The following is a 24,038-nucleotide window of genomic DNA, read 5'->3' on the forward strand; positions in this document are numbered from 1 at the left end:
GAGTGAACTTTAAAACTGGCCTTTGCAGGCCAAGTCATGACTGTCATGTGCAGATCACATTGTTTACAACAAAGAGAGTCAAACCCCTGATATTGGCCATGTCCCTCCCCTTCTTTCCTGAGCTCGTGGTCAGTGTCACTGAGTAGACTTAACTCATTGATAACTTCTGATTCGCTTTCCTACTGGGCCTAGTGCAGCTTCAGAGCCCTCCTCTACAGAGAGCTCTGAGAAACCAGATATTAGAGACCCTCTCTGATGAGTGACTGATTTCCCAAGGAGACCCTCAGAGTACCAGGAAGAGAAAGAAGGCTGAAGGATGAAAAGAGCCACTTTTGGGGAAATATAAAGCAATGAGAAGGATCTCCCCTTCCCCAACTTTCTTGACTCTCAAGAGTATATTTGGATTTTTGCAGTTTGTAAGGCTTTGGAGAAGTGGTTCTCACGTTGGGCTGTACCCACAGAATTTCTGATTCAGTACTCCTGGGGTGCAAGCCAAGCATTCATATTTCTAACAAGTCCTGGGGTGATGCTGATATTTGGGGGTTTTGAGTTTGAAAACCATTGCTTTAAGGTGCTCTTGAGATATCAGAAAGGTTAGAGTGGTTGGATCCATCTAGATGTTTTTTGCCCAGAATTCAAAGGTTAAGCATAGAATTTAGCTTATGTCAAATTAGATACAGGTTGGTAAGAACGTGTTGAGGGGGTGTTATTTTAAGCTACTAGAAGCAGAGATCTAGGTAGTGTTTGGAATATTTGAGTTATGCAACGAAGAGTTTGATTGAATTTGAATTGCTTCCAAGATATGGAAGCATATCGTGTTTATCCTGTCTGTAAGATAGGAGTCAGCACTAATTCTACCTTGTTTTCCTGAGAGTGGTCCTCTAAGGTTGCCATGCACTGATTCAGGTCATTTTTGACACACTGGCTGTTTTGTTGATCATTTTACTATGATTAGTTTTACCATAATGTCAGTTTCTTAGCTAACATTTCACTTGGATCATTTCTGTTCCTAACCACTCGTTGGTGGTATTTTTAAAGTAAAGAAGGGTTTGGATGAGGACAGTTTGGCATTAGAATGTCCAACATCAAAACATTATATATCACAAGAAATTATTAATAGTGCTTCTTTCTGGGGAGTAAGACTAGGAAGAATTTGGGGAGAGTTGCTTTCTTTCTTTTTTTTTTTTTTTACTGTAAGTTTCATCCCTTCTGCATTGATGGAATTAAAAAAAATCAGACAAACATATTACTTTTATAATACAAAATTTAAATTCATCTGTAAATTAGGTGGCATATCCCAATGAGATGAGAGTAAGATCCAGAGGGGCTCAGGATAAAATTGCTTGAAAAGGGATAGCAAATCAAGGAAGGCTTTGATATTAGGGGCAAGAGAAACTCCAGGATGGCCCCATCTCTTTGTTAGACCTGCCTAGGAATGAGTGACTTTAAAATGTTGTGTTGTAGGAGAAATTTAGTAATCCCCTCCTGCCCCATGACACCATCATTAAGTAAAGGTTCTTAGGTGCAACAACAGAAGATGGGTTGGCCTAATTTAGGCAGAAAAGCAATTTACAGGGTGAAGATATTGGGTGCTTCCCAGAATTGATGGAAAAGCTGGAGAACGGGGCTTCAAAAGTGAGCAAGACCCAAAGGAAGTTGGCAGCAGAGAACAAATCAAGGTCACTCCAGGGGAAGCACCACCACCACCACTGTGGCTGCCCTTTTCCTAGGGTCACTCCCTCCAGATTCATGAAGTCCCAGGCTGGAGTATCCGATAGGTTGAGACTGGGTTACATGTCTAGCACCGAGGTGTTCATGGGTAGTGATTGGGAATATCTGGTCCCTTTCTGCTTCCATACGGGGTTTTAGGACCCTGCCTTTCCCTAGACTCAGACAAAAGGGGAAATTCCCCTTTTAAGGGGACTGAAAGACTGAGCATTTCTACATATACACCCACAAAAAGAGCAACAATGAGAACCTGCAAATCTCCAACATCCTAATGTAACTCTTCCTTTCAATTTCTAAGCATATTCACATGATCATCACAGCACCATTTTCTAATTGAATTGCCTTTGTTTTTTACTGTTTGTTATGTAGTTTGTTTGTTACTGTTTTTACTGTTTATATGTAGTTTGCAGATATTTTCTCCCAATCTGTAGCATGTCTTTTCATCTTAACAGGGTCTTTTGCAGAGCAAAAGTTTTTAACTATGATGAAGTTCAATTTATCCATTTTACCTTTTATGAATTGTGCTTTTGATTTCAAGTCAAAGAACTCTTTGACTAGCTCTAAATTTCAAAGATTTTCTTCTGTTTAATCCTAAAAGTTTTATCGTTTTATGTTTTACATTTAAGTCCATGATTTATTTTGAGATAGTTTTTGTATAAGATATGAGACTCAGGTTGACCTATGGAAGTCTAATTGTTCCAGCATTATTTGTTGAAAAGGCTGTCTTCCCTCTATTGAATTACTTTTGCAATTTTGTCAAAAATCAGTTGGGTTTATATATGTGAATTTATTTCTGTTTCTATATTCTATTCCATTGATCTACAAGTATATCCTTCCACTAATAATACACTATTTATTACAGTAACTATATAATAGGTCTTGGCATCAGACTGATTCTTCTTACTTTTTTCTTTTTCAAAATGAAGCTATTTCAGTTACTTTGCCTTTATGTATAAATTTTAGAATAATCTTATGTCTACAAAAATCTTGGTTTTATTTGATAATGATGCATATTTTAGCTCCTAAACATTATAGTTTTGGGACTTCCCTGGTGGTGCAGTGGTCAAGACTCCCCGTTCCCAATGCAGGGGGCCCGGGTTCGAACCCTGGTCAGGGAACTAGATCCCACATGCATGCCGCAACCAAGAGTTCACATGCCGCAACTAAGGAGCTGGTGAGGTGCAACTAAGGAGCTGGTGGGGGTGCAACTAAGGAGCCCGTGAGCCACAACTAAGGAGCCTGCCTGCTGCAACTGAGACCCAGTGCAACCAAAATAAATAAATATATATATTTTTTAAGTTATAGTTTTTACAACAGGCTAGATGTTAGATATTATAGGTGGTTGAAGGGAAACAATTCACTTCGTATTTAAATTTACAGTTTATCACTCAAAAAAACCTTTTCATGAAAAATGTCTTTTTTTTTTTTTTTTTTTTTTTTTTTTTGCGGTGCGCGGGCCTCTCACCGTTGTGGCCTCTCCCGCTGCGGAGCAGAGGCTCCGGACGCGCAGGCTCAGCGGCCATGGCTCACGGGCCTAGCCGCTCCACGGCATGTGGGATCCTCCCGGACCGGGGCACGAACCCGTGTCCCCTGCATCGGCAGGTGGACTCTCAACCACTGCGCCACCAGGGAAGCCCGAAAAATGTCTTTTTAAATGTAATAATTTAAAAAACATATTATAGGAAACTTCTTAAGAAGTTCAGATATTATTAGAAATAAAATAGGCCCACTGACTCGTAGACAGCTTAAAAGAAAACTCCTCCTAAACTGCACACTAAATGTGGCCATTATTGTGTGAACTACAATGGTGTGTTAACAACTACTGAATGATTTTCAGAAGAATATCTAGAGAAAATTAAAACAAGAATAGATTTGGTAAATTTCGATACTTGATAGTTCAAAAAAATTGTATAAATCTTAAATTATCAGCACCCAAAATTTTAAATGCCGGCGGATTCTTAACCACTGTGCCACTAGGGAAGTCCCTAGGGCACATTTTTAACACCTTTTGACTTGTATAAATAAAACATCCTACTGTTTTCTCAGTTCAATTTATAGTATAATTCAACAGGACTTTTGGTGACTGCTGGGGTTCACACTAAGTCATGAATTGTAGAGTATTCTGCAGTCACGCAAATGGATTCTCTGTTACTTTTTTGTAAGTATATATACCGTGCAGAAATCTTTTTCTTAAAAACAGCAGCTACAATAATCCATCTTCAAATATTCCCAAGCAGCCAGCTTCTGAGGCATTTCTTATGGTGTATATAAAGTCAGCCACTGTATTCTTTAGGTGGAACAAAGAGGTTATTTCATGACTGGTTGAGGATGACTTCTGCAATCAGTGACAAAGGTACTCAGTAACTGACCAAAATGCCTTCTTTATAGGATGCAATTCACTTACAATCTTATGCTTAAATTTTATGCTTAAAAAGTGCTGTGCTTTCCACCTGTGACTATTGGCGTTGCATATCATTCTGCAAAATCATCTGGAGGAGCAGGCCATCCATGTTCCTGCTTCATCATAGGTAGACATATCTGCAGTTATATTTCTAAAATCTAGTGGAAGTTTCCAAGTGTCCCTTAGGATTTATTTTGTGTGATAGTCCAATAAAAATTTGTTCCAAAGATCTCAAAGTTTAACCTTTCCAGATAGAACTAAATTGTAATATTTCTTAATCTTAACCTTTGCTTAGTGCTCTTAGCAAAGGTAAAGGTAAAATGATAAAAATCTTTGAAGTTTATTTTGTCCTTCTTGCTCTAATCTTAGCAAAAGAGCTGAACTATCACTCTAGCTCTGTCATGCCATCTTCACCCCCCCTTTAATTAATTTTTTTGCCAAATTTACATTGAATAGCTGCCCTGAAATCCCACACTTACGATGATACACTGACACTAATAGGGTCTAGGTTTAAACTATTACAAAACTGTTGAATCCCATCAACTCCAATTTATTTTCACCTCGCGGACCTTTGTACTTGCTATACAGTTGTTCTAGCTTCGTCTAGCCTACTGGATTTCTCGTGAATTCTTTGTAGAATGAGTCTGGATTTTGGAAGAAGTTGCTAGTTCTCACTCATTCAGTGTTAAACAGTACAATATGTCGCAGTTTTTTCACCAGCCTGAGTAAATGCCATGACTGGGGGCCTTGTTTTTCTCAGACAGTTTAAACTTATGCCTACCTGGCACTTCTAAATGGGTCTGAGGCTCCCCATTCACTGGCATCACTGTGGCTGGCTCTGCAGATCCAGGCCACTAGCCACTTCATTTTAAATAGATGTCAGAAGACCACTATCCTAGCTGTCCCTCCGCAGGTAGTACTTTTCTGATGGGTTCTCAGTCTGGGTTATGCATATAAGCAGTTACTTTTCATAATACTTTTCCACCAACAGGTGGCACTAATAATTCCCCTTATTTCCATAGTACCCCAGGAATAAGACTTGTGTGGCATTTAGAACATATCTTTTGTACTTTTTTGAGTTGAAACATGGCTGATTTTTAAGAGTATCTAAGGCAGAAAACACCCAGCATTCCTGATCAAGTCTTTAGCATGTTGCCTTTCTCCTGGATTACTGGCTTCTAGCTCCAGCCTCTTCTTTCACTCCTAGTCTAAACACCTTGGTTGGTCTTCCAACAAAACAAGATGAGTAGAAGTCATGAGAAAAACACAGAGAGAAATACAAAATCCATATGCTGAAGTCCCTTTCCATGGGAGAAAGGATGACATTAATGTTGATTGTCTGGACTGGAGAAGAACTCAATTTTGAACAAATTGACTAAACATTTGTTGCAGAGTTACTCCATGCATAGTACTATTCTATATATTCCCTGTGAATGTATAGAACTCTAATACCTAAGATCCTATTCTCAAAGCCTATACCCTAATTGAGATAAAATAGGCACACGAAGTACATGTGAGATCTATAATAATTTTCAGTGTACAGTGTATGAATAGGATGGTATTATCAGAAGAACGAGTAGAGTAAAATACTACGTGAGTTTGGAGGAGGTAAAGAATAATTCAGTCAGTCAGTCAGTCAATCAGTATTTATTGAACACCCCCTATGTCAGTGTTCTTGGCATAGAGAATACAATGTTGATAAAGACAGATAAGATTTCTGCCTTCAGGGAAGGCCTCTCTGAGGAGGTGACACTTGAGCTGAGGCCTAAATACTGAGAAGAAGATAGATATTTGAAGAACTAGAGGAGGAGCTTTCCAAGCAGAAGGAACATTTAGTGAAAAGCCCCAAGGCAGACATTGGCTTGATGTGTTTCAGGGAAGGAAGAAGTCTTGGGTGGCTGGAGGATAGTGAACAAGGAGAGGATGGCAGAAGACATGGGTGTAGAGGCGGGTGGAGGTCACAGGTCATGTGGGGGATTTGTAGGCCATGGTGAGGCACTGGATTTGTGACTTTGGGGAAGGCTTTATGGAAGAGGCAGAACTTGAGTTGGGACAGTAGAAGAATGGTGGATTTGGCTTGTTGGAGGGAAAGGAGAGGGTGATAGAGGTTGAGGGTTGTGGAAGTGCTCATTCAAATGCTGTGGTAGCCCATCCTCTGCCCATCCTGTGTCACAGAGTGATGAGGGTTGCTGCCTGAAGATGGTGATGATGATGATGATGACGTCGATGATAGTGATGACAGTTGCCAGCACTTAATGAGTGTTTACCTAGTGCCAGGCACTGTGAAAAGCCCTTTACCATGGATCATCTCATGTCTTATTATATCTGCCCTTCGAGTTGGGTGCAATTATTATGCACATTTCAGAGATGAGAACACAGAGAGGCTAAGTAAATAGTGGTGTAAGTGGTTTGCTAAAACGTGGCATATTCATTTTCCTGTTCTCAAAATAAAGAACATCAAATGAGCTAGAACTTGTTTTTCAGAAGCCAGGAAAACAGAAGCCGAGTATTTGCCTCCCTCCCTGGAAGAGAGAGGAGAGGCAAAGCTCACTCAGTGTGGGTGATGAGGAAATGGGTGCCCCAGGTCTTATGGGGACAGGCCTTTTACATGGAGCTAAACCTCCTAGTTCTGTCAGTCAGACAAGGGTTCTGTGAAGGAAAGCCAGCATTTGCTCCCATGATTCTCAATCCTTTGGGAAGCAGAGTGCTCAGAGGAGCCTCACTGCTTACAAGTGAAGCACGAGGCCCCTTAAGACGGGCCAACTTGTATCAATGTCTCCGGCTGTCACTGTTGGCTGGTTGGGCATGTAATATTCTGACTCAGTTTCTTCATGTGCAAAATGAGGACAATGGTACCTACCTTGTGGGGGTATTAGGAGGATTAAGATGATGTAAAATGCTTGGTGGTGACAACAACAATGTTTCCCATTTACCTGTGTTTACTCCGTGCACAGCCTGGTAAAGAGGAAGTGCTTAATTAATGGAGCAGTTTATACTTATTATTATTTTTCCCTAACTCATCTAGTCTCTTCTGTTGCTCTGTGACACCCACACTGTGGAAATCACCACTTTCCTTCCTTTCCTCCAGCCAGGCTCTACTCCCTGCACACCCAGATGTTTCCCTGTTCTCTGTCCTTTTCTCATGCTGAGCCCTAAATCGTCAATTCGGCCGTCTCCTGACACCAAACCATCAATGCCCCTATGCTAGTTTGCAGATATTTCAAATTCAACTGGTTCCATCCCAGTGTTCTCTCAAAAAATGTTTTCCAATGCTCAAAATTTTAGCTTTTAGTTTAGAAATTAAACAGTTTATCTAATTTATTCTCAAGCCTTGTGGTTTTTTAGAGTATGATCTCAATATTACGGAGTGACCAGAAGCGATGAATGCCAAAACCACTGCACCTTCCACAGAGTCAAAAGATGGTGTAATTTTGTGAAATGGAGGAAATATGCATTTTGAATGGGATTAAAAAAACCTATTACTCACTTCCTTTCCTTCCTGCAGAGAGTACTGAGAACATTAAGTAACAGTTTATGACTGACTCAGCATCCCTCCCTGGAATGTTAGTCATTAAGTGTTCTCTAAAAGTAGTGTCTTCAAGGACTGCTGAGATGGGGATGGCCAGCCTCTAGCAGCCATGAGCATTAGGGCTTGGGAAAGCCAACCCTGAGGCTGTCAGGACTGGTGCCACACTCCAAGTGTACAGTTCCTTTGGGGTAATCTGATCATTGACTGAACATTTGGTGATGTTAAGAAATTATTGTTCATTGTTTTAGATGTAATAATTAGTTATCTTTTGTATTTATTTATTTATTCATTCATTCATTTATTTATTTATGCATGCATGCATGCCCACCGCGCCATGCGGCATGTGGGATCTTAGTTCCCCAACCAGGATCAAACCCGTGCCCAGTGCAGTGGAAACGTGGAGTCTTAACCACTGGACTACCAGGGAAGTCCCTACAGTTATCTTTTAAAAATAATTCTTATCTTTGTGGGTTTTTTTTTTTTTTTTTTGCGGTACGCGGGCCTCTCACTGTTGTGGCCTCTCCCGTTGCGGAGCACAGGCTCCGGACGTGCAGGCTCAGTGGCCATGGCTCACGGGCCCAGCCGCTCCGTGGCATGTGGGATCTTCCCGGACCGGGGCACGAACCTGTGTCCCCTGCATCGGCAGGCGGACTCTCAACCACTGCGCCACCAGGGAAGCCCAAAAATAATTCTTATCTTTGAAAGATACATATTGAAGATTGAATTGATGAAATGATATGATGCTTGAATTCTGCTTCAAAATAATCTAGTTCAGACTGAGGGATATAGGTGGAAACAAGATTGACCATAATCTGATCATTTTTAAATCTGAGTGATAGGTATAATGTGATGGTTCCTTATATTCTTCTCTCTACTTTTCTATAATTTTTGAATTTTCCATAATAAAAATAACTTTTTTAGGTGCATGGGTAAGCTTTAGTGCACAGACCAGGTACTGTTCTGGTTGTTCAAGACTTTAGGCCCATGCAGGGGTCCTAGGTGAGCTTTTAGTGTCACATGTTGGTGAACACACAGCCTGTGCCTGATGAATATTGAATGAGTAAATGAAAGCAGAGAGGCATAAAGCTCTGACCCTTTTCTTCCTGTCTTTGCAGCGGAGCCCAGGGGGAATACGCTGGGCTGGCCACTATCCGAGCCTACTTAGACGGGAAAGGAGAGAGACACAGAACAGTGAGTGTGGACCGTTTGCTCACCGTCGGGGGGTGGGGGGAGGGCAGCATGTTCAGCTTTAGGGTCCCTTTCATTCTGTGGGACACTCCCTCCAAGTCTTCTTGGAAGAAGCTGGGGAAACATAAAATCAAGAAACAAATGTCTATGAACTGGCTATTACGATCCTTGCCTCCAAGACGTTTCACTGGACCATTTTGAGGGAAAACATTTGGAGATAAAAGGCTTTCTCTTAAAGCCAGTCTCTAAAAGTCAGCCAGTTGGCTGTGGACCTGCTCCCCGCAGGGAGCAAAGGGAGGAAGGGGCAGGAATGTTGCCATTCCAAGCCTCCCTCCTTGGCTCAGCCCTGGACAGAGGGCAGAGACTGAGCTTTCATTCTTCTGTAACTCCTACTGTGCCTGAGCACAGTTCTTGTCATATGTATGCTCAGAAAATATTTATTGAATAAATAAATTCCCTATTAAGTGATTCTCAGCTCTAAGCAACAAAAGAAAACATGGGACATGGAGCAGAGTTCACGGTTCTGCTTCTTTGTTTGCTTTGGGTGAGTCTAGTCTCTAGGGTCCAAACTGCTTTTGGGGGGCCCTTGTGTGGCCAGCAGGTGCTAATGGGCTCACCAGGCCTCCACTAATCCCCAAAGGCAGTGCCTTTAGCAGATGACCTAACAACACAGGCTTCAGATTGTGGCTGAAGGAGGTGTGTGTTCCTGGGACCTTCATTTTGGTGATGGCCACGCTAAACTTGAACTGCATGAGCTGTGGAGGTGGTGTTAGAGGGAGCAGTGGGTAGGAGCCAGGAGCAGGTCGAAGCGTGTGCCCAGCCCAGGAGAGTTAGAGGAAAAGGTGCTGGGGTGGTCTGGCTGCCCACATAAGTGGGGTGCAGTGGGTAGTAGTCCAATCTTAGTCCATTCCTGGTTTTATTAAAGCTGGAAGATTGTTTATGGCCAGTTGCCTGGATTTTGCAGTGAAGAATTTAAATACTATTTCACTTTCCTTTCACAAAAGGGGAGAAAAAAATTTTCTCCCACCTTCCCTTGCTTATCCATCCTGATTACACAGGTGTGTTTTCCCAGGCCTTCGTCCTGGTTGGGGAATAGAATTGATTTTCAAAGACCTTTCAGAAAACAGGACATTTATTACTTGAATAAGTTATTGAAGACTGGCCATATGCAAGGTACTGTGTGTGCCAGTCCAGAGAGAGATCAAGCGATAAATCAGACAGATACAGTCCCTGATATTTCAACTTTTTTTTTTTTCGCTTGGGTATTGAATTCTTTAACTTTCTAAGGAAGGGTTAGTTTGGAATTACAATTGTTCTTTGGACCTCAGAATCTCAGCACTGTCATAGAGTCAGAAAGGAAACACTGGGACTCCAGTGAGAGGATGCCAGATGACTGACATTTAAAGTTGCTTTCTCTATTTTTCCTCCGTGGCTTCCATGTACTCAGTAGGCCCTGGAACTTCCCATTGTTATGTTCTTTAACCATGAGGTGTCTGGGACTCCTGGGGAGGGAGCCATTCATCCTGTGTAACCATCTTCATGTCGCTCCTGCTTTATGGAGAGGCCGCCGAGATCTACACTGTGGTGCTTGTGGAAGGCCAGTGAGCAGCTAGCGAGAAAAGGCCAGCTAAACCTCGGGTCTGTCCACTCTGTGATACTTCCCATCCCTCCTGGGTTCCCTGCTCTTTAGTCTGACACCCGGAGCTATCTGTGAATGTCTAGGAGTTGGGGACCAGACCAGAAAGGTCAAGGAAAAAGGATGAGAGACGTTTTGATTGGGCCTGGGCAGAGTTCTTCTGTGACTCATGGATTCTTTTTAGCTCCTTTTCCTTCTTTGTTTTTTCCAGTCCTCCCTTCTCTCTCAGTCCCCTTGTGTGTGACTTTTCTTCTGGCACCACTGTTCACACTAGCATCACTGAAATGTTGGGAGAGGTTATTCCACTGAAGGACAGAGAGGAGTGGGATGCTGCATTTTGGGGGGTGGGTGAGGGGAGGCAGGGAAGGCTACCCAGTCACTGAGCTTGTAGAAATACAGAACTCTTAAGTTTGGAAATGTTGGCATCCTTTCTAGATTAAAGATTTTAAGTAAACCTGACTTTTTTAGTTAGAGAAAAAGAAAATGACTTATTATTCAAATAATCAGGGAGGACTTTTCAGCATCAGAGATGTCTAAGACAGCTGTTTCCATACAACAGACTCTAATGGAATCTAGTAAAATATATCCTTTTGAAAAAAGAATGTGGGGAAGTCATGTGCTACAGAACCTCCCGGGTTCCTGATGATTCTCTTATTTCAAGCCGTTTTGGAAGTTATTTTCACATTTACTCTTAGGTTAAATTTCAGAGGTTCCTAAAATGCAATGGCCAAGTTCTTGATTTACCAGTTTAACTTGAGGGAATACAAATTATTTAACAAACACTTATCTAGAAATTACCCTGTGCCAGGCACTGTCCTAAACACTTTATGATTATTAACTCAATTTGCCTGTCAAATACTAACTCATTGTGGATCAGAGGCTGAATTTCCTATACAAAGGGAAAACGCTGACCAAAAAACTCCCCCAAAAAACAAAAAAAAACCCACCGCCAAAAAGCACCCCCAAAACCTGTATGTATTTTTGTTTTCTCAGCTGCCTGAGGCAAAGGAGTGGCCTTTTGTTTTTCGATTTTACCTGTGGTAAGAAATTGATTTCCCTTGCAAAGTAGCCCTCGTCCTTAATCTGTCACTCATTCAGCAAGTCTTTTTTTTTTTTAATAGATTTATTTTATTTATTTATTCATTTGTTTTTTGGCTGCGTTGGGTCTTCCGTTGCTGTGTGCTGTCTTTCTCTGGTTGTCGCGAGTGGGGGCTACTTTTCGTTGCAGTGAGTGGCTTCTCATTGCAGTGGCTTGTTGCGGAGCACAGGCTCTAGGTGCGCAGGCTTCAGTAGTTGTGGTACACGGGCTTCAGTAGTTGTGGCTCGTGGGCTTAGTTGCTCCGCGGCATGTGGGATCTTACCAGAGCAGGGCTTGAACCCGTGTCCCCTGCATTGGCAGATGGATTCTTAACCACTGCACCACCAGGGAAGCCCCCAGCAAGAGTTTGAGGATGAGCTATGTTGGGTCTGTACCAGGTGCATTGGGGGGTTAGAAAAACACAGCATCCACCTAAACACTAACCAAAGAGGGTTAGTGTTGATAAAATATCAAATCTGGGTCCTGTTATTTCCAAGTCCTTTGCAACGCCACAATTTTTAAAGTGAGGATCCACATAGAAAATCAGAAACATCTAACAGCAAGAAATTCCTGACAAAACCAGAGACCTTTTCTTTCCGCTAATCCTTATATCAGGATGTGTATTAGTTTCCCATGGCTACTGTGACAAATTACTACAAATTTAGTGGCTTAGAACAACACAGGTTTATTTTCTTATAGTTATGGAGGCTAGAAGTCTGAAATTGGTTTCACTTGGCTAAAGTCAGTGTGTTGGCAGGGCTCGTTCCTTCTGGAGGATCCAGGAGAGAATCTGTTTCTTTGCCTTTCCTAGTTTCTGGAGGCCTCCTACATTCCTTGACTCATGGCCCCTTCCTGCCATCACTCCAACCCCTTGTTCAGTTATCACATCTTCTACCTCCTCTGTAGTCAAAGCTTCCCCTGGTTCCTTATGATGAGAACACTTGTGAATGCATTTAGGGTCCAACCTATAATCCAGATTTCAAGATCCCATCTCAAGATCCTCAATTTCTCACCTCAAGATCCTTAATTTAATCACACCAGCAAAATCCCTTTTGCCAAATAAAGTCACATTCGTAGACTCTGGGATTAGAATGTGGACACATTTGGATGCTATTCAGTGTATCGCAAGATGAGTGACATTTTTAGCTTGGATGTTTTTGTTGCCTCGTAACTTCTCTGGTATGAATTCTTCATTGAGGCCTTTAACAAATATTTTATATTCACTTTTAAATATTCACCTTTCCCTTCCTTGATCCGTGTTCTGCCCAGAAGGTATCCTTTTATCCAAAGATCCTTTGGTAGAATAAAAATATCTTGTGAGAAAGGAAAAATAACTCCAGCTTTGGTCCTGAGAAATTAAAGAATTTAATACAAAAGGGAAACAGTTAAACAAGAAAAAGGATTCGAGGACAACACAGCATAATCAGCATGAGACCAGTACCATTCAAAAGAGGCACTAACTCCCTGTCTGCAGAAGAACAACAAAGTAATTTCATGTTTGCCTCTGTTTGTAGTTCTTTTTGGATCACATGCATTTTGCTTAAGTAGATGGCTTTGCTGTTTTTGAGGAAACGGCTGTAAGCTAAATTTCCCCTTCATAAGCCCATTTGTATGATGCCCATCCATTTCTCTTCAAGGGGTGTCAGTATTGGTTCTGGGATTAAAAAAAATGAAAAACAGGATTGTTTTCAGGGTCAGTATTGCTTCTTCTTGTTGCTTTCTGTTGGAGGGAACTCCATGAGGCCCTTTCCTGTAGTGGGCCACCATCAGATCATACAGAGCACCTGTGTTCACATGATTTGGGGGCAGGAAATGAAAATGATTTAAATCTGGGATTTTTTTTTTTTTGCGGTACGCGGGCCTCTCACTGTTGTGGCCTCTCCCATTGTGGAGCACAGGCTCCGGACGCGCAGGCTCAGCGGCCATGGCTCACGGGCCCAGATATTCCGCGGCATGTGGGATCCTCCCGGACTGGGGCATGAACCCGTGTCCCCTGCATCGGCAGGCGGACTCTCAACTGCTGCGCCACCAGGGAAGCCCTAAATCTGGGAATTTTAACGTTGTGCTTGCCTACCATCCGCCTTCCATAAGAATTCAGCACATCTTTAAGCTCTGGCTTAGGTTGTAGCTCTTGAAATACTTTCTCTTGATCTCTTCAACTTGAAGTAGCACCCCGTTATTCTGAGTTCCTTTGGTACCTGTGGGCTCTAGACATTTTTTTTAAAGAATTTTTATTTCCCCAATTATACTGACAATGACAAGATGCTTTGGAAAGAGAGGAACGGCTTCCTCAGATAAGGGAGGAGGAAATGTTTCCACTGGCCGAGGAGACTAGGTTGAGGTGATGTAGTCCCTGTTTAGAGGGTCCTTTTATTTATTTATTTATTTTTATATTTTAATCTGACCACACCGCCCGGCATGTGGGATCTTAGTTCCCCAACCAGGGATCGAACCCACGTCCCCTGCATTGGAAGCGCGGAGTCTTAGCCACTGGACCTCCAGGGAAGTCCTTCTAGACATTTATTTATATGGATGCCAGCCTTGTCAGTGAATGCAGTGTGTGAGCACAGGGCAGGGGCTGATTGGCATTTGTGCTTAGTTATGATTCTCATGGCAACTAACAATTCATTGCACAGAGTAAGCATCCAATAATGAAGTAGTCATTGGTATGTTGGCACTGGGAGGCCTTGGAATATGTCGACTATTACTTCTTCTGGTCTCAGTAGAACCAAGCAGAGCACTGGAGCTGTGATGTGTGCATTTGAATCCTAGAGTTTAACTTCCAATCCCATGTTCTTGTAAGGTGCTTTCTATATATTATAGCTGAGACAAGGTTAGAATAAGTCTAGGCCTGTTTTTGGTGTTGCTGGGATAAGGGAGGAGAGTATTAATATTCTGAAAGTCTTTAGGGAACAGTATTTGGGGATTCAGTGTAAACTCCTGTTGGACATTGTTTTGCAGTACAGTACTAATGAAATAGTAGTAAACTTTAAGGCACTACTGGTCAATTTAAATAGAGCATGTGGCACCTACTGAATTTATGCTCCAAGTATTTTGTAGGACTTTTCTGTCATTATGAATAGCCTGGTGATTTTTCTCTCCTTCCTTCCTTTCATTCCATTCCTAAGGTTTGCCTCATTCCAAAATCCGCACATGGAACCAATCCTGCAAGTGCACACATGGCAGGCATGAAGATTCAGCCTGTGGAGGTGGATAAATACGGGAATATCGATGCAGCTCACCTCAAGGCTATGGTACTCATCTTCCACTTAACAGATGGGGGAGGTCTGGGTTGGAAAGAAGATGTGGGGATCAGGGATGGTTTATCTTCTTTTGCATTCTAATTAAAAGACTGCAGTTCCTCCTCTGAATGAGTCTAGGGGGAATGGCATAAAATCAGACAACCTAGCCGACTCTATAAGAAAAATAAAAGCAAGAGTCACATTTCTGGTCCAGAGTAAAGCTGACCACAGTCTATTTTACCTCTTCCTTCTCTAACAGGGAGAAAGTCCTTTACGCTGAAATCCCCTCATCTAATGTGTGCATGTGTAAGAAACTGAATTATTCATGGTGGTAGTAAGGATACTCCTTGCAGGATCTACCCGCCTCCTTCTGCCCAACCTTCCCCTCCTTCCCCCATTAACAGTCACACTGGCAGTCACTGGTATTCTCAATCTTTGTGTTGGGAATTAAAACATAAATGTAGATTTTGCAGATGCTTGTGATGGGCCCAGCCGTTACCTGCTGAATTTCAGGCAATATTCCATCTTCCTTCTTCCAGCACCAATCCCCACTCCCAACCTCCCAACCTCCAGGAAGAGGTTGCCTAGCAACTGTATCTGCTTTCCACTGGTGGACTGGAGGCTGCATCTTAAGAGGGAAGGAACTCACTTGAATAGCAATGTGATTTTGTCGGGGTTATTAGGTATGGAGACTGAGAACTTCATGTAACTACCTCAAAGGGAAGATGAAAACACACAACGCTGCTCACCTCTCGTACCCACCCTCCTGCTTCCATAGCTCCATAAAGTTTTTACTGATAAATATTCTGGGTCAGTAGTTATAATTATTAAGGCTCTCCAAAATAGGATATGACCTTAAATTTTTTTTTTTTCATTTCCACATGAGCCTGTTCACTGACTTGCTGGTCAAAAAAACAGGAACATGCCTTTTATATATGCTTGCCTTCTGTCAAAAGGAAAAACGGTGGAGTTTTTTTTTTAATCAGAGCAGAACACTCCTAGTGGGAATTCTAATTTCAGTAGAATGGGAGGGAAAGGGGATAAGGGTGGATATGGCAAGATGAGCAGAGAGAGATTAACTGTGAGAATCAACTTGTCTGGAACCGAAGAGATCTGAAATAATTATTGAGATGATTTGAACCAAAGGAAAACCACTTTAGAGAGTTGAGCCCAAAATACCCAAAAATCTTCTGAACAGTTTTTTGGTTTTGACAATGGAGACCTGTCCTGAAGGGATCTTGTTATTTCTTTGGAATGATTTACAAAGGGGGTAATGGCTGTGGATCTTCTATTAGCGTCATCCTACATTGAGACAGTTCCAGAAATGAAAAGAACAAGTCTTCGTCTTTCTTAATCCTTTAAAATAAAAAGCGAGGGATTGGCTAAGAAAGAAACATTCCCTCTCATTGTCTCCCTCTGCCCTTTTTTAATCTTTCAGGTGGATAAACACAAGGAGAACCTGGCAGCAATCATGATTACGTACCCATCCACCAATGGAGTGTTTGAAGAGAACATCGGAGATGTGTGTGACCTGATCCATCAACACGGAGGACAGGTCTACCTGGACGGAGCAAATATGAATGCTCAGGTGGGCAGTGTGAGAGGGCTCCCTGAGAAAATGGTTAAGTACAAAAAAAAAAAAAATTCATTTTCTTTGATTTCTTGCCAGTTGTCTTAAAACATGACACTGAATTCAGAACAGAGACTGACTTTTTCTATATTGCCAAATCAAACAAAGTATGTACCGCAATTTCACTGAGATTACAGACCCTAAGGAGGTCACGGGCGATGCTGAGGAGGAGGTAAAAAGGTTGAAGGGAAGCAGGGAGTGAGCTGAATGTCCTTAGCTTGTCACAGGGTGTTATCCCTCTGGGGGTACTAAAGGCAATGAGGTCACCTGACTCCCTTCCTGAGGGAATTTAGACCCAAGTTTTGGCCACTGGTGGCTGTTGGTCTCCCATGGCCTTGGACTAGCTTCAGCTTCATCAGTGTGAAACAGCTGAATAGCTCTGTCCCCGAAGGGCTGATCCTGACTTCTTGGCAGGGCTGCGGGGGTGTGGTGGTGGTCTGTGTGATGTGTACCTTTGAGGAAATGCATTAGGGAGACTGGAGGACAGGGACTTGTCATCTTTTTAAGAGTCTTCTCAGCTTCCTCCTCTCCTTTTTTTTAAAAAATAAATTTATTTATTTATTTTGGGCTGCATTGGGTCTTCGTTGCTGCGCACTGGCTTTCTCTAGTTGCGGCGAGCGGGGGCTACTCTTTGTTGCTGTGCACGGGCTTCTCATTGTAGTGGCTTCTCTTTGTTGCGGAGTACGGGCTCTAGGCGCACGGGCTTCAGTAGTTGTGGCTTGCGGGCTCTAGAGCGCAGGCTTAGTAGTTGTAGTGCACAGGTTTAGTTGCTCTGTGGCATGTGGAATCTTCCCAGACAAGGGCTGGAACCCGTATCCCCTGCATTGGCAGGTGGATTCTTAACCACTGCGCCACCAGGGAAGTCCCTTTCTTTAAAAAAAAAGGTTTTTTTAACCATTTCAGACTCTCTGCATTTCTTTGCTCCTGTCTGATTTCTTTTGAGTAGTCCAGGGATTCTATTGCTTCAATAGCATAAATGGATTCTTTATCTTTGACCACATTCACAATTAGTCCAAATGCCAAAGTGGCAGGAACACCCATTGAATGTTGTGGCCGGTACCAGGATGGTCCAGGAAAGCTGTCAGCCTCCCTTTCTCTCCCTCGGCTCAGTATTCTCTCCAACAGCCTTCCAGCCCTTTATAGCCACGTGCCCTAAGGGGCCCTTTGGTAAAGTGCATGATACCCAAAGCAGGGGTGCTAGAAATTGCCTGTTTCAATAGCAGGGAGGTACTATCCTTTCTTGCGCTAGGGGTACTTCCTCTTCTCCCTCTTGGGGTGAATACTTAGGAATTGACTGTATATTCAAATCTGTATTTTAAAATCTAAATTAGGCTAAAAAGTCAGTTGCTGTTTCCATAGAAACCACAAGCCACGCTGCCTGTGGGATGCCAGGTTTTGGTTGCAGTATTTTTTTTTTTAACATCTTTATTGGAGTATAATTGCTTTACAATGTTGTGTTAGTTTCTGCTGTATAACAAAGTGAATCAGCTATATATATACATCTATCCCCATATCCCCCCCCACCTCTTGTGTCTCCCTCCCCCCTCCCTATACCACCCGTCTAGGTGGTCACAGAGCACAGAGCTGACCTCCCTGTGCTATGCAGCTGCTTCCCACTAGCTATCTGTTTTACATTTGGAAGTGTATATATGTCAATACTACTCTCTCTTTGTCCCAGCTTACCCTTCCCCTTCCCCGTGTCCTCAAGTTCATTCTCTACGTCTGCGTCTTTATTCCTGTCCTGCCCCTAGGTTCATCAGAACCATGTTTTTGTTTGTTTTTTTTTAAGATTCCATATAAATGTGTTAGCACACGGTATTTGTTTTTCTCTTTCTGACTTACTTCACACTGTATGACAGACTCTAGGTCCATGCACCTCACTACAAATAGTTGAATTTCGTTTCTTTTTATGGCTGAGTAATATTCCGTTGTATATATGTGCCACATCTTCTTTATTCATTCATCTGTTGACGGACACTTAGGTTGTTTCCATGTCCTGGCTATTGTAAATAGTGCTGCAATGAACGTTGTGGTACATGTCTCTTTTTTTTTTTTTTTTTTTTTGTGGTACGCGGGCCTCTTACTGCTATGGCCTCTCCTGTTGCGGAGCACAGGCTCCAGACGCGCAGGCCCAGTGGCCATGGCTCACGGGCCCAGCCGCTCCACGGCATGTGGGGATCCTCCTGGACGGGGGCACGAACCCGTGTCCCCTGCATCGGCAGGCGGACTCTCAACCACTGCGCCACCAGGGAAGCCCCATGCCTCTTTTTGAATTATGGTTTTCTCAGGGTATATGCCCAGTAGTGGGATTGCTGGGTCATATGGTGGTTCTACTTGTAGTTTTTTAAGGAACCTCCATACTGTTCTCCATAGTGGCTGTATCAATTTACATTCCCACCAACAGTGCAAGAGGGTTCCCTTTTCTCTACACCCTCTCCAGCATTTATTGTTTGTAGATTTTTTGATGATGGCCATTCTGACTGGTGTGAGGTGATACCTCATTGTAGTTTTGATTTGCATTTCTCTAATAGTTAGTGATGTTGAGCATCCTTTCATGTGTTTGTTGGCAATCTGTATATCTTCTTTGGAGAAATGTCTGTTTAGGTCTTCTGCCCATTTTTGGAATGGATTGTTTGTTTTTTTTGACATTGAGCTGCATGAGCTGCTTGTATACTTTGGAGATTAATCCTTTGTCCGTTGCTTTGTTCACAAATATTTTCTCCCATTCTGAGGGCTGTCTTTTCGTCTTGTTTATGATTTCCTTTGCTGTGCAAAAGCTTTTAAGTTTTATTGGGTCCCATTTGTTTATTTTTGTGTTTATTTCCATTTCATTAGGAGGTGGGTCAAAAAGGATGTTGCTGTGATTGATGTCATAGAGTGTTCTGCCTATGTTTTCCCCTAAGAGTTTTATAGTGTCTGGCCTTAAATTTAGGTCTTTAATCCATTTTGAGTTTATTTTTGTATACAGTGTTAGGGAGTGTTCTAATATCATTCTTTTACATGTAGCTATCCAGTTTTCCCAGCACCACTTATTGAAGAGACTGTCTTTCCTCCATTGTATATTCTTGCCTCCTTTATCAAAGATAAGGTGATCATATGTGTGTGGGTTTATCTCTGGGCTTTCTATCCTGTTCCATTGATCTATATTTCTGGTTTTGTACTATACTGTCTTGATGACTGTAGCTTTATAATATAGTCTGAAGTCAGGGAGCCTGATTCCTCCAGCCCCGTTTTTCCTTCTCAAGATTGCTTTGGCTCTTTGGGGTCTTTTGTGTTTCCATACAAATTGTGAAATTTTTTGTTCTAGTTCTGTGGAAAATGCCAGTGGTAGTTTGATAGGGATTACATTGAATCTGTAGATTGCTTTGGGTAGTATAGTCATTTTCACAATGTTGATTCTTCCAATCAAGAACATGGTATATCTCTCCATCTCTTTCTATGTCTTTAATTTTTTTCATCAGTGTCTTATAATTTTCTGCATACAGGTCTTTTGTCTCCTTAGGTAGGTTTATTCCTAGGCATTTTATTGTTTTCGTTGCAATGGTAAATGGGAGTGTTTCCTTAATTTCTCTTTCAGAATTTTCATCATTAGTGTATAGGAATGCAAGAGATTTCTGTGCATTAATTTTGTATCCTGCTACTTTACCAAATTCATTGATTAGCTCTAGTAGTTTTCTGATAGCATCTTTAGGATTCTCTGTGTATAGTGTCATGTCATCTGCAAAGAGTGACAGTTTTTCTTTTCCGATTTGGATTCCTTTTATTTCTTTTTTTTGTTTTCATTGTAACAAATTCAATAAATTTTTTTTTTTTAACATATGTTCCCATATCTCTTCCCTCTTGAGTCTCCCTCCCTCCCACCCTCCCTATCCCACCCCTCCAGGCGGTCACAAAGCACCGAGCTAATCTCCCTGTGCTATGCGGTTGCTTCCCACTAGCTATCTACCTTACATTTGGTAGTGTATATATGTCCATGCCTCTCTCTCGCTTTGTCCCAGCTTACCCTTCCCCTTCCCCATATCCTCAAGTCCATTCTCTAGTAAGTCTGTGTCTTTATTCCTGTCTTACCCCTAGGTTCTTATGACATTTTTTTTTTCTTAAATTCCATATATATGTGTTAGCATACACTATCTGTCTTTCTCTTTCTGACTTACTTCACTCTGTATGACAGACTCTAGGTCCATCCACCTCATTACAAATAGCTCAATTTCGTTTCTTTTTATGGCTTAGTAATATTCCATTGTATATATGTGCCACATCTTCTTTATCCATTCATCCAATGATGGACACTTAGGTTATTTCCATCTCCGGGCTATTGTACATAGAGCTGCAATGAACATTTTGGTACATGACTCTTTTTGAATTATGGTTTTCTCAGGGTATATGCCCAGTAGTGGGATTGCTGGGTTATATGGGAGTTCTACTTGTAGTGTTTTAAGGAAACTCCATACTGTTCTCCATAGTGGCTGTACTAATTCACATTCCCACCAGCAGTGCAAGAGTGTTCCCTTTTCTCCACACCCTCTCCAGCATTTATTGTTTCTAGATTTTTTGATGATGGCCATTCTGACTGGTGTGAAATGATATTTCATCGCAGTTTTGATTTGCATTTCTCTAATGATTAATGATGTTGGGCATTCTTTCATGTGTTTGTTGGCAGTCTGTATATCTTCTTTGGAGAAATGTCTATTTAGGTCTTCTGCCCATTTTTGGATTGGGTTGTTTGTTTTTTTGTTATTGAGCTGCATGAGCTGCTTATAAATTTTGGAAATTAATCCTTTGTCAGTTGCTTCATTTGCAAATATTTTCTCCTGTTCTGAGGGTTGTCTTTTGGTCTTGTTTATGGTTTCCTTTGCTGTGCAAAAGCTTTGAAGTTTCATTAGGTCCCATTTGTTTATTTTTGTTTTTATTTCCATTTCTGTAGGAGGTGGGTCGAAAAGGATCTTGCTGTGATTTATATCATAGAGTGTTCTGCCTATGTTTTCCTCTAAGAGTTTGATAGTTTCTGGCCTTACATTTAGGTCTTTAATCCATTTTGAGCTTATTTTTGTGTATGGTGTTAGGGAGTGATCTAATCTCATACTTTTACATGTACCTGTCCAGTTTTCTGAGCACCACTTATTGAAGAGGCTGTCCTTTCTCCACTGTACATTCCTGCCTCCTTTATCAAAGATAAGGTGACCTTATGTGCGTGGGTGTATCTCTGGGCTTTCTATCCTGTTCCATTGATCTATCTTTCTGTTTTTGTGCCAGTACCATACTCTTGATTACTGTAGCTTTGTCATATAGTCTGAAGTCAGGAAGCCTGATTCCTCCAGCTCCGTTTTTCATTCTCAAGATTGCTTTGGCTATTCGGGGTCTTTTGCGTTTCCATACAAATTGTGAAATTTTTGTTCTAGTTCTGTGAAAAATGCCAGTGGTAGTTTTATAGCGATTGCATTGAATCTAGATTGCTTTGGGTAGTATAGTCATTTTCACAGTGTTGATTATTCCAACCCAAGAACATGGTATATCTCTCCATCTATTTGTATCATCTTTAATTTTTTTCATCAGTGTCTTATAATTTTCTGCATACAGGTCTTTTGTTTCCTTAGGTAGGTTTATTCCTAGATATTTTATTCTTTTCGTTGCAATGGTAAATGGGAGTGTTTTCTTGATTTCACTTTCAGATTTTTCGTCATTAGCGTATAGGAATGCCATAGATTTCTGTGCATTAATTTTGTATCCTGCTACTTTACCAAATTCATTGATTAGCTCTAGTAGTTTTCTGGTAGCATCTTTAGGATTCTCTATGCATAGTATCATGTCATCTGCAAACAGTGACAGCTTTACTTCTTCTTTTCCAATTTGGATTCCTTTTATTTCCTTTTCTTCTCTGATTGCTGTGGCTAAAACTTCCAAAACTATGTTGAATAAAAGTGGTGAGAGTGGGCAACCTTGTCTTGTTCCTGATCTTAGTGGAAATGCGTTCAATTTTTCACCATTGAGGACGATGTTGGCTGTGGGTTTGTCATATATGGCCTTTATTATGTTGAGGAAAGTTCTCTCTATGCCTACTTTCTGCAGGGTTTTTATCATAAATGGGTGTTGAATTTTGTCGAAAGCTTTCTCTGCATTTACTGAGATGATCATATGGTCTTTCTCCTTCAATTTGTTAATATGGTTTATCATATTGATTGATTTGTGTATATTGAAGAATCCTTGCATTCCTGGAATAAACCCCACTTGATCATGGTGTATGATCCTTTTCATGTGCTGTTGGATTCTGTTTGCTGGTATTTTGTTGAGGATGTTTGCATCTATGTTCATCAGTGATATTGGCCTGTAGTTTTCTTTTTTTGTGACATCCTTGTCTGGTTTTGGTATCAAGGTGATGGTGGCCTTGTAGAATGAGTTTGGGAGTGTTCCTCCGTCTGCTATATTTTGGAAGAGTTTGAGAAGGATAGGTGTTAGCTCTTCTCTAAATGTTTGATAGAATTCGCCTATGAAGCCATCTGTTCCTGGGCTCTTGTTTGTTGCAAGATTTTTAATCACAGTTTCAGTTTCAGTGCTTGTGATTGGTCTGTTCATAATTTCTATTTCTTCCTGATTCAGTCTTGGCAGTTGTGCATTTCTAAGAATTTGTCCATTCCTTCCAGGTTGTCCATTTTATTGGCATAGAGTTGCTTGTAGTAATCTCTCATGATCTTTTGTATTTCTGCAGTGTCAGTTTTTACTTCTGCTTTTTCATTTCTAATTCTATTGATTTGAGTCTTCTCCCTTTTTTTCTTGATGAGAGTGGCTAATGGTTTATCAATTTTGTTTATCTTCTCAAAGAATCAGCTTTTAGTTTTATTGATCTTTGCTATCATTTCCTTCATTTCTTTTTCATTAATTTCTTATCTGATTTTTATGATTTCTTTCCTTCTGCTAACTTTGGCGTTTTCTTGTTCTTCTTTATCTAATTGCTTTAGGTGCAAGGTTAGGTTGTTTATTTGAGATGTTTTCTGTTTCTTAAGGTAGGATTGTATTGCTATAAACTTCCCTCTTAGAACTGCTTTTGCTGCATCCCATAGGTTTTGGGGCATCATGTCTCCATTGTCATTTGTTTCTAGGTATGTTTTTATTTCCTGTTTGATTTCTTCAGTGATCACTTCGTTATTAAGTAGTGTATTGTTTAGCCTCCATGTGTTTGTATTTTTTACAGATCTTTTCCTGTAATTGATATCTAGTCTCATAGCGTTGTGGTCAGAGAAGATACTTGATACAGTTTCAATTTTCTTAAATTTACTACGGCTTGATTTGTGACCGAAGATATGATCTATCCTGGAGAATGTTCCATGAGCACTTGAGAAAAATGTGTATTCTGTTGTTTTTGGATGGAATGTCCTATAAATATCAATTAAGTCCATCTTGTTTAACGTAACATTTAAAGCTTGTGTTTCCTTATTTATTTTCATTTTGGATTATCTGTCCATTGGTGAAAGTGGGGTGTTAAAGTCCCCTACTGTGAGCGTGTTACTGTCAATTTCCCCTTTTATGGCTGTTAGTATTTGCCTTATGTATTGAGGTGCTCCTATGTTGGGTGCATAAATATTTACAATTGTTATATCTTCTTCTTGGATCA

At 41.2% G+C, this 24,038-nt stretch overlaps 1 protein-coding gene across 1 annotated transcript in view; it reads left to right on the forward strand.

Annotated features, from left to right (window-relative positions):
• The window catches only part of GLDC (glycine decarboxylase), a 99,240-nt gene that overhangs the window by 54,202 nt on the left and 21,000 nt on the right, over positions 1–24,038 (forward strand). Inside the window, exons 16-18 of the mRNA XM_079926560.1 lie at positions 8,774–8,849; positions 14,689–14,814; positions 16,241–16,390. Of these exons, the coding sequence (XP_079782686.1) occupies positions 8,774–8,849; positions 14,689–14,814; positions 16,241–16,390 (352 nt within the window). The remainder of the gene's footprint in view (positions 1–8,773; positions 8,850–14,688; positions 14,815–16,240; positions 16,391–24,038) is intronic.

This window comes from Stenella coeruleoalba, assembly GCF_951394435.1.
Source record: "Stenella coeruleoalba genome assembly, chromosome: 7".
Taxonomy (NCBI): domain Eukaryota; kingdom Metazoa; phylum Chordata; class Mammalia; order Artiodactyla; family Delphinidae; genus Stenella; species Stenella coeruleoalba.